At 39.2% G+C, this 11,456-nt stretch overlaps 1 protein-coding gene across 7 annotated transcripts in view; it reads left to right on the top strand.

Moving 5' to 3' along the window:
- The window catches only part of MECOM (MDS1 and EVI1 complex locus), a 505,030-nt gene that overhangs the window by 464,966 nt on the left and 28,608 nt on the right, over positions 1–11,456 (top strand). For all 7 annotated transcript variants that reach the window (XM_025198049.1, XM_025198048.1, XM_014517494.2 and 4 more), the window contains 2 exons: positions 6,189–7,545; positions 9,430–9,517. In XM_025198049.1, the coding sequence (XP_025053834.1) occupies positions 6,189–7,545; positions 9,430–9,517 (1,445 nt within the window). The remainder of the gene's footprint in view (positions 1–6,188; positions 7,546–9,429; positions 9,518–11,456) is intronic.

Raw genomic sequence — 11,456 nt, 5'->3', positions numbered from 1 at the left:
GTTAGCAAAGCCTCACTGGATTCTGGGAGTTAGTGGGGAAAAATGTGACCTGAAGTTCTGTATTGCTTTGGAAATTAACCATGGCGGTTAACAGGAGGTCTCCCTACAAGATCAGATCCCACCACGTAGGCTAGGATTTACAGATGAACCTTTGGGTTATAGGAAATTATTTTAACTCCTTTAATAGCCTTTGTAAATCCCACTCTTAAGTATTGATTGAACCTTCTATAACTTTAAAAATGAGCTTTTTAAAATGAACCCCTCCCCAGTTCTGATTCTGCTTCAAGGCATATTAGTGCAGACCCCAGCACTATGCAAAGAAATCCTCTTTGATTGCAATGAGATTGTACTGTCAGATCCTAATGCAGGACTGGGGTTCCTGATAATTGGTAATACCAGGCCTTCTGCCCCTTTTAGCAATGAAACAGCACCCCAAGACAGAAAATACAAGCAATTTTCTCCTTTTGCCATTCAATCACAAGAGATTCTTAAATCTTTCTCCAAGCCTATGAAAACATTTTGTCTCCATACACCCGCCTCTTTTTTTCCCTACCATGCCCCTATTTTCTATACTAGCACGCCAAAAAAAAGTATCCTCGTACCTTTTTCAAGGTGACTCCATTTCACCTTTTTAAACTCGCTGCTTCAGGCGCAGGTCAGCCTAACTCATTCAGAGGTAGACTAAATTACACAGCAGATCTTCAGCATCCAGACAAACACAGTGAAAAGGTGTAAGGTCAAACAGGCAGCTAGTCTAATGGACAGAGAGGACAAGCCTGCAATTTCGTAATAGTCTACATGGACTTTTCTCTAACATTTGAGCCACTAGTAATCTGATTCCAACAGCTGTAGTATTAACCTTTGCAGTATATTGAAACACTCAGCATATGTACATCAAGGGAGCAGTTCAATAGTTCTATGACATGTGTTTTGGGTCATGATAATACATCAGTGTAAGTGGTAATGACTTAAAAGACATGTTCCTGAAAGAGCTGTGCATCTGCCACTAAACTAATTCATACTTATTTACGTAGCCAATATATAATTAGCTAGGACCAATTAAAATATTTGTTTAATGTATGTGTGTGTCTGTGTGTGTGTCTGTGTTTTTTTAACTGGGATTACAAGGAGTTTTTACAATTGATAATTAAAAAAACAATAGCTTCCTGCCATGTAGGGCTATTCAAGTATTGTAGCCAGAGATGCTTTTGAATTACTCTGTATAAAACTACAATTCTTTTCAGATTAAATCACGTGTAAAATGCTTTTCATTAACTTGTTTTCAGTGATCTCTGGTAAATCAAAACAGTGACTGTGGTTCTTCAAATGCAAAGTGCAATGGATGGAAAACCATAGAACAATCATAAATAATAGCCATGTAATTACAGAACAAAAGAATTTGGAGGTCACATGTAGAGTAGGATTTTCTGAACGTTGAGGGAGGGGGGACAGGGTCACCTAAACGAGATATCTGTTTCCCAGCAAAAGGCCACACACCATGATTTACCCTACCAGTCTGTTTATGGCAACTGACTCTTATTACAGTATTCTGCCCAAGCTTGAGTGAAAACTCACCAACACGAAGGTAATTACTCACTGCCTTCACAAAATCTCCAGCCTTTCCAAATAGAAACCACATGCCATAATAAAGCGAACATATTCAAAATAGTACTTAGAGTAATTTGTTTAATAAGCACAAAATATGCAAACTTAACTGCTAGCTAATTTCTGGGTTCTAAGAAAATCCCAGAATACACTTAGCATCAGATGAATTCATATACCTTGGGGGATGGAGTGGGAGGGCTGCGGTTTCTGTTAGACTTGGGGGGTCTACCGAGTGATAAAAACCTGCAAGGAGATGGGAAGCTACACTTATAGGCTAGCTGCTGAGAGTAAAGATAGAGAGGTAGAACATCAAGGACACAGTAAAATGCAATCATAGAAAGCAAATCCAGCTTCTATTGCTTTAATATGTGGAAGCAATTAAAGTTGATAACCTTCCTCCATCTGCTGAATTTTAAGCAAAACTTTACTTGGAAAAAAAATCACGTGGAAAAAAAGGGCTTCATTTTATAATCTTAACTCATTGAAATAGTTCTTGCTTATGTGAGTAATCCCATTGGACCACACTGTGCAATTATCCATATGCAGAATTCCCCAATAAAAACAAAGGGTGTTTTATGTAAAATTCAGTAGCACACAGCTTCTGTGAGAGAACCCACATGAATAAGACTACTCTGGTGAATAAAGATTGGAGGACTGGGCCTATGTAAGTCCATAGAGTAACAATTACATGATTTCCTGTTTTACTGTTTTATCACTTAAATATCTGAGAATATTGCATGGGGAATATCTAATTTAAAAAAACTGCATTTTATGGCAAAAAATGGAAATTCTCTGTTACAGCTTTTACATATATGTCAGGCATTACAGTAAAATACACCTGCATGTTCCTGTTATTTTTATTTCATGATTTCAGTAATGTCTTAGTTTAGTTTTAACATCTATATGAATTTACATTAAGCATTTTATGGCTGAATCTGCACTGCCTTTAACAGTTTTCCAAGGCTACTATTAACTTGTGAGGATATAATATTTTGTTCTTCCCTGGAAATAAAATATTTTCCAGTTTTCCTCATATTGTAGTTTCCTAATATAGAATAGTTTAAGAAGTGTAGATAAGTGTTATGAAAATATAGAATAGGATCATATATTTTGCTAACTAAATATGGCCTGGTCCTTCACCGATATCATTTGGCAGAACTCCACAGGCTCAGAGGAGCTACACTGATTTACACTAGGTGAGGACTTGACCAACAGGATCTAGATTGTGAAACTCACAGTTAGAAATTACTCATCCAAGTAATACCACATTATAGTAGCTATTTGATTATGGCTTGCATGATTAGTTCCCTGGGTAACCTGTTGACTATTCGTTTGAATAGGTGCTCACCAGCACGACTAAGTTTCACAATTCAGCCCTGGTCTTTATGGGCCTCATTTTGCACCTGGACATTTTGACAGTGTTTCAGTGGGAATGGGTTTGGGAACTCTATGCTAATTTTATGCAGGAAAACCTTAAAAGTGGTATATCGCAACAAATAAATTCTTGCCCTGACATCTTTAATTAACTAGGAACATGGAGTCTCTCCACTCCCCCAAATTAGGAAACAAAACCCATTTAGTATGAGAATACCTAGTACTAGTATGCACAATTTTAGTTTGCAAAAACCTAATTCTAGTAAAATTTCTAATAGGCACACTAGGAAAGCTTCAGCATTTTTTATTTGTAATCTTCTTTGTGAATGAAGGTATCTCACAGGAATGTGAACTGATACATAGTTACAGGCATTCTTCCTGAAGTCTAACATCACAAATTTCCTGTGGCTGGGCCCAATCCTGCAACCTTTGCAACCCTGAGTTGTCCCAATGATATCAATGAGAACAAGGAAAAAAACCCATGTATGAGCAGTGAAGTCAGGATCAGGTCCTAGGACAATGGAAGCACTGTTGCTGTGATGTGAAGCAGCCTTCTACAGAGGTAAACAATTAAGACATGACAACAAGTGTTCAAGTTTCTCAAGGGCAGAGGTTTAGAAGTGCAGGAAGGTTAGCACAGGCCCTGGTGTGAGTGGAAGTTAGAGGACGTGATTACAGTTCATGGGAACCAACAGTGCAGGATGGGATACATTCAATTCAGTTTCCTTTGCAGGCTTAAAATAGAGCCATTGTAAATTATGTCAGCCTGTCTCAAATCATGAAAATGATTGTTAAAAAGGTCTCAGAATGCACAATGTGTATTGTTGTGTGGCTTTGATGTGTGAAAGATGAGAGCATATGATATAACACAAATTATATAAAAATAAAATAGCTGCATGCTTTCCCTCTGAAGACAAAATTGGAGTTGTTGGTAGAGGCATAATATTATCTAATTTTGATTTTGAACAAATCTAGACCTGTTAACAGCAAAATGACTTGACAGTGGGGCCAGACTTCAACATAAAGAATTTTATGCTTTAACTTTGGCAATTTTCAGATGAATGGTGTGTATACGTACGTGTGTGTGTGTTTGTTAACGACACTAAAAAGGATATGTAAAAAGCATTCAGGCCAATGTAACCTAAAGTAGCTGTGAGTCAAACATAAGAGCTTTCTGAATGAATTTGCAGTCTGTTTTGCAGTGTGACTGGCAACCCACATTGCCTCCTTCAAAAATAATCTCTTGATCAGATTTCTTTAGGCCTCACTAGCGAAGATCATTGTAGTGCCCTTAGGGGTTTGATTTCCCTTTCTATTCAGAACGTCAAACTGCATGTAGCAGCCTATAACTAAGAGCAGACTAGGGTCCTGATTCTGTGAACACTTATGTACGCGAGTAACTTTACCCCCAGGAGCAATCCTGCTGAGTTCATTAGGACTACTTTAATTAAAGAAATTACCCATGCTTATATGTGTGAGGGATTGGGGTCTAGGGCATGTCACATGTCACCCTACAGCGGCATTGTTACTGTACCATGCTTTAGTACTTCCAAAAAGAAATACTGAAGCACGGCACAGTAACTGCCTGTACTGCACCGTGTGCGTGGTGCATGGTTAGTTTTAGCCACTACTTTGCTGTAGTGGCATGCTAAAAGTATGCTGCTATGGTGAAGTAGCTGCCAGTCATATGTAGACTCACATGATTGCTACATTACTGTAGCGTGTTGTATGGCAATGTAGCGCATCGCTACCGTGATGTAGGGCAATGTGTAGAGGTATTCTTATGGAACCAGATTTTTAACTATTTGGCTTCTTGCCTCTATGTAATGTTTGCCACTCCAAACATTATTTGCCTTGGTCAGCAAAGTTCATAAAGGAGAGAAATCAAGGATTCAACTACATGTTTTCAAGATGACATGAAAACAAAGCCTCACAAAGTAGAAGTTACATTTTTGCAATAATGACCCTGTAGTTGTCATTTGATAGGATGTTCTGGCTGAAAGCAAAAAATCCTATATGCTTCAATGGCCCAGGTTCCACTACAAAATGTTACCATGTTCTAGACCACCTTCAGCCTCCTAATGTATTTGTTGGACACGGTACTCAACCATAGTAAATGTTGTAGTGCAGACCAAGCCAATCATATAAACATTGGACTCCATAATCCTGCTGGCTTCTGGGTTTCTCCAAATGCTACTATTTGGAGCTGTAATTGCTCTCATCCCAGAGGAGTGTGAAGGAAATCCACTGAGCTGTTTTGTGTTTCAGATATTCCAAAAAATACAGCTGCATTTTTGAGGAAATAGTTGTTGAAATAGAGTGTATTTTCTTCCTCTCCACATGCAAGCAACAAACAAACAAGCTACATTAACACAGCATTACGGGCTAAGCTTATAACTACACAAGGCATTATGTTTAAAATTGTGGCTTCCAGAGCATCTGTAACTACCACACTGACCATATGCATTGCATTACACTATAGGCAGCAACAGAAGGATTTACAAGTGTTCCAGGATACCAGATTATGGTCTCTTTAGACATCATAATTTCAAATGTCATGGCTTTCATGCAGTTAACATGTCAGTTGTAAATGCAGAGGATTGATTTTCTTAATATTAATATGTGCATGCATAGATCTGATTGTTTCCCTCTCCTCTACTCTCCGTATTTCCATTTGCTTTTTAGACTGTAAGCTATTTGGGGCAGGGAGTCTCTCTGTGTTTGTGGCTTCAACCTTGCCAATGCTCAGGAAAAAGTCTGTCTTGAAACACATAAATGGTCTCATTGAAATCAGTGGATGTATTCAAGGTTACAGCTACTTACATGTACAAATATTTCTAGGGGTAGCATCTTAATGTGTGTGTTTTTTGTCTGATGAAGGGGGGTGCTAGTGTAGTATAAAAACAATTGTAATGAATTTTAAACACTGAGCAAGATAAGTATGAACAATGAACATATGTATACTTTGTAGTTATTCATTTGGGGGGAGGGGAGGGTTTGGTGCTGCCTTGAGACATTTGTCTGGTTGGATGCCTTGCTTTGGAAAATTAGTTTTCATGTGTTTTGTGTATCTAGATTAATCTCCCAGACTTCTCCTATGGCTTCCAAATTGACGTTTTGGGGGTAACAAATTGTTTTATTTCAAAATTTCATAAGGGGGAAAATTATCATAAAGCCTGAGATGTGTTATTGTTGTTGTTTACACACAGGTGAGGTCTGCCATAAATCCTATACTCAGTTTTCAAACCTTTGTCGTCATAAGCGCATGCATGCTGATTGCAGAACCCAAATCAAGTGCAAAGACTGTGGACAAATGTTCAGCACTACGTCTTCCTTAAATAAACACAGGAGATTTTGTGAAGGAAAGAACCATTTTGCAGCAGGAGGATTTTTTGGCCAAGGCATTTCACTTCCTGGAACCCCAGCTATGGATAAAACGTCCATGGTTAATATGAATCATGCAAATCCGGGCCTTGCTGACTATTTTGGAGCCAATAGGCATCCTGCTGGTCTTACCTTTCCAACAGCTCCTGGATTTTCTTTTAGCTTCCCTGGTCTGTTTCCTTCAGGCTTGTACCACAGGCCACCTTTGATACCTGCTAGTTCTCCTGTTAAAGGACTACCAAGCACAGACCAGACAAACAAAAGTCAAAGTCCCCTCATGACAAATCCTCAGATACTGCCAGCTACACAGGATATTTTGAAGGCACTAAATAAACAACCATCTGTAGGTGAAAATAAGCCAGTGGAGCTTCAACCAGAGAGGTCCTCTGAAGAGAGGCCGCACGAAAAAATCAGTGACCAGTCAGAGAGTAGTGACCTTGATGATGTCAGTACCCCCAGTGGCAGTGACTTGGAGACCACCTCGGGCTCTGATCTGGAGAGTGACATTGAAAGTGATAAAGAGAAATTTAAAGAAAATGGTAAAATGTTCAAAGACAAAGTAAGCTCTCTTCAGAATTTGGCTTCAATAAATAATAAGAAAGAACACAACAATCATTCCATTTTCTCACCATCTTTAGAGGAGCAAACTGCGGTTTCAGGAGCTGTGAATGATTCTATAAAGGCTATTGCTTCTATTGCTGAGAAATACTTTGGTTCAACAGGACTTGTGGGGCTGCAAGACAAAAAAGTTGGAGCTTTACCTTACCCTTCCATGTTTCCCCTCCCATTTTTTCCAGCATTCTCTCAATCAATGTATCCATTTCCTGATAGAGACTTGAGACCATTACCTTTGAAAATGGAACCCCAATCACCAAGTGAAATAAAGAAGATCCCAAAGGGAAGCTCTGAGTCTCCCTTTGATCTCACCACTAAACGTAAGGAGGAGAAGCCCGTTACTCCTGTAGCAACCAAGCCAGCAGCTCCACCTGTGACAAGCCAGGACCAGCCTCTAGACCTAAGCATGGGTAGCAGAAGTCGAGCCAGTGGTACAAAACAGGCTGAACCTCGGAAAAACCATGTGTTTGGTGAAAAGAAAGGAGGTGAACTTGAATCAAGGAAAACATCTGAGTCCTCTTTACAACATGCCAGGCCCACTCCATTCTTTATGGATCCTATTTACAGGTAATCGGCTCTAATGGAACATAGAATTGAGGAGCATAGTCAACACTTTCACTGAGTAGTCTCAGTGACCCTTTAGTTGAGTGTGCATTTTGATTTACAGTATGCAGTAATTTAATATATTCACTAAACAAGAAATGGGGTGGTGCCACCATTAGATATATACATGTATTAAAAACTCTTTTAATTCTTTTTCTACAAACTCCTTTTTCTTCAAAAGCACCACATCCTGTTCTACCTCCACTCCAAAACAGAATCTGTTTCAAAATTTCCCTGGGCCAAACTGTGTTCTAGGTTACTTTTGCCTAAAGTAGAAGGGGTTTCACACAGGTACAACCACAAACCCAGTTTGGCCTGATGTTTCTTAAGAACATGGATAATAAGGGGGAAATTCTGCCATCCATTACATTAGAGAAACCCATTCATTTCTTTGAGATTTCTAAGTGTAACTGAAGGCAGAATTTGGCTTTGGCTCTGCAAAAATGTCATAAATAGATGCATGTAGGGTACAGCTCCTTCACCATTAAATCAAAGGTAGCCTTGCTGCTGCTTTTGGGCCTGGAAGCAAACCCTATGAGCAAGCCATAGGTGTGAAATCAGGTGTGAAATCCTAACCCCTTTGAGTTTCTCTAAGTATTGCCATTGCCTTCAGTGGGGTTAAGTTTTCACCTATGTTTTGTATCCATCAGCACCTGTATGCACTTTGATATCCTGCCTGCATATCTGCAATAAGTTGTATTCATAGTTCTAAAGTAATCTACAGAAAACATAGGCGTAGTGAAATATTAGCCATAAAAAACTATTTGTTCCTAATCTAAATGGCCCATTTCACAAAGAGGCCATTGTAAAAAAGAAGTTACTGTAACACAAAAGATCTTAATTTATTACTGTCTTTCAAAAACTTGCTCTTGGCAGAATTTTTGCAGCACACTCTCTGGGCTAAGATAAAGAGTGTGCCTGGGAAAGGAATGTTGATAGCAACTTGGTACTTATCCTGAAGTTTAATTCATGCCAACGTGTATGAATTTCTCCTTGTATATTGTTAATTCATCGTGATCTAATTAATGGACATTTTTAGTGTTATACAGTGGTGCTGTGAAAGATAATACTGTGTGCGAAGTTGTAGAACAGGAATATCGCCAAATGTTACTGAGGCCTATCTACCACTGAAGCCAGTGAGAGTATGTCTGAGCAAGGGCCAAAAATCAGTCCCTGAGGAACTGTATCATTTGAATCAATAATTGGGAATGTAAGATGATCTAAAATGCCATCTAAACGATTAGATCCCATGGTTCAGTACGTAATCATACACAATTTGTTGAATATAACCTTCACTTCTACGATGTCAAATTCAGTGCTCAGTCTTGCATACTGCTCAGGCTCAGGCTCAGTCTTGCAAACTGTTCCATACAAGTGGTTTCTGTGCCTGGAAGAACTTTGCAGGATCTGGGCCTAAGTTTCTCATAGAAGAAGATTTTGTGCAGAGTTTTCAAAGGGTCCTTTTCCATACGCCTAATACAGAAAACTTCCATTGGCTTCAATGGAATTTTTTCTTGTGTTTGGACAATGCAGTTTGGCCCTATTTCTTGATAAAAGTGCTCGACATAATTATCAGTTTCTATTATCAATAGTATCGGTCTTTTGAAATAGGCTTATTTCCAATGTAAAGGGTCTAATCTCCTGCTAATGGATGTTCACAACTCCCATTAGTGCTAATGAGAGTTATGTGAATGAATCAAGAGATGACTGTACCACCTTATCTTTTATGATTATGCCTGAGAAACCAATTACTGGATGTATTGTTGACAATTTTGAGCATGAATACTGAATAGGCATTAATGTCTGAGACTGATTCATCACAAGCAAATCTAATTTTAACATTTACAGAGTAGAGAAAAGAAAGTTAACTGATCCACTTGAAGCTTTAAAAGAAAAGTACTTGAGACCTTCCCCTGGATTCTTGTTTCATCCACAAGTAAGTATTTTTGGAATTTTGATCTTGTAAATGAGCCTGGTGATGCCTCAGAACAGGTGCAGAAAAATGAATGCAGTCTTAGTCATTTTTGGATTTCCTAAAGCACACACTTTTACTGTGTCATTGGGGTGGGAAAACCTAGGCATTGTTTCGGTCTTCATGATGTTTTGCAGCTAAATCAACGTTTTGATTTCAGTGAGACCCAGATTGGAACTACGTGAATATGTTAGACTCCCCCAACCCCACAGAATTATAGTATATCTAGGAAGATTTGTTGCTATCACCTTTGTATTTCTAGAGTCTCCTTTGCTGTAGCCAGTGGCAGTGGAGTAATTATTGCACCTGTGTGATTTTGAGTCTGGTAATCTCCAGTTTTGCAGTTTAATTTTGAACCCACAAATATTTTCCCCTGCACTTGAACGTGGGCACAAATGAGAAAAGCTTATGTATCTGTCTCTTGGGTGGGGCCAAGAATAATGCAGTGCACATTCTCCAATATCAGGTTGTCAGCTCTGTGATTTCAGTAACTGTAGATTGCCCTACTGTGCACTTGCAGTCAGTCCTCTTCCAAGCCTTAAGATGTTCAGCTGACATAATGTGACGAGGCACTTGTGTATGCTTAATGTTTCATTCTGCTGCTCGTTAGATATGCCATAGAAAATAGCGGACCTGTCTTTAAGACTGTGCAACTCCGCATGTCTGTATGTGCCACAGAAAAGGTTAAAGACTGCATTATCTGCAGCCTTGTACCACTGGTGTATAGTGCCCAGTGCCATCCTGACAGGGGTTGGCTGAATTCACCTCCCTTTAGTGGTCTGAGCAGAGGACAAGGAGCCAAGAAGCCCTGTCTCTGTTTCTACTCACTCTTGGGTAGGTTGTGGAAGCAATCTACTCTGGTTTAGCATCCGTAAAAGGAGGATGAGAGTGGTTATGTGTGTCCCCTACATTGTGAAGATCAGGTACTAAAGCATGGGGTGTTTTGACATCTGTGTAGAACAGATCGTACCATTCATTAGCACTGATCTGTAAGTAGAGAGTTTTTTGCATGGCTGGAGAAGGATGAAGGATCCCTTCCCCATGTCCTGCTGCTAGAGGAAGTGAAAGATTAGTGAAGTATTAAAGTAAGAACATTAACTACTAGCATTTCAGTACCAGACACTGAGCTACTACATTTACCAGAAAGGGGAAGAAGCCAGGCAATATTTCCATCTCTTTTTGGAAGTACTCCTGTTTCAGAGCAGATTATACTAAGAAAATATAAACATAGAGAGAAGGCCAAATCCTGCTCCTGACCATAATGGTATCAATCCAGATTAGCTCCACTTAAGTGAAAAGCTAGTATGGTTTTACATTGGTGGCAGTGAAAACAGGATTCAGCTAACAAATTGTGTTCAGAATGTTTTATTAAAAGGCTGTAGCTGTCTCTTCTTCTTCAGCCTGTACTGGTTTTTACTGAGATAGTGAATAAAGACAGCTCAGGTCTGTTGGGATTTTGTGGTGTTGCAAATGCAGTTTAGGCATGTATTTTCTAGGACTTGTTTCTTAAACAGAGCTGTTACAGAGCCTCACACTTAGCTGAAACACATTTAAGAAGATATTCCAGGTGTTGTGTTGCCTGCCAGATTACACTAAGTGTTTTGTGTTACTGCCAGATCCTCAGCCAGTGTAAGGTGTGTACCTTAGTGGAAAGGGGTAAGGCATTTTGTATGAAGGGGTTTATTACATTTTCATGATATTTATGATGCTGCTGGGTAGTACTATTTGTGGGCAAATAATGGAGTCTATTTACATGTGAATGTATTTTTAAGGGGTTGTCAAGTGTGCCCAGTGCTTGGAATGGATCCTTTTTAAATGTGGTATAAATCTAAATAAATAACACATGCGATGGAAAGAGGAGGGCTCTTCAAGGCAAGAGGATTTCAAGAAAGGATAAGCAAGG

This window comes from Alligator sinensis, unplaced genomic scaffold, assembly GCF_000455745.1.
Source record: "Alligator sinensis unplaced genomic scaffold, ASM45574v1 scaffold787_1, whole genome shotgun sequence".
NCBI classification, from domain to species: domain Eukaryota; kingdom Metazoa; phylum Chordata; order Crocodylia; family Alligatoridae; genus Alligator; species Alligator sinensis.
Note: the sequence above shows the minus strand (reverse complement) of the source record. Positions and strands in the feature narration are given on the sequence as shown.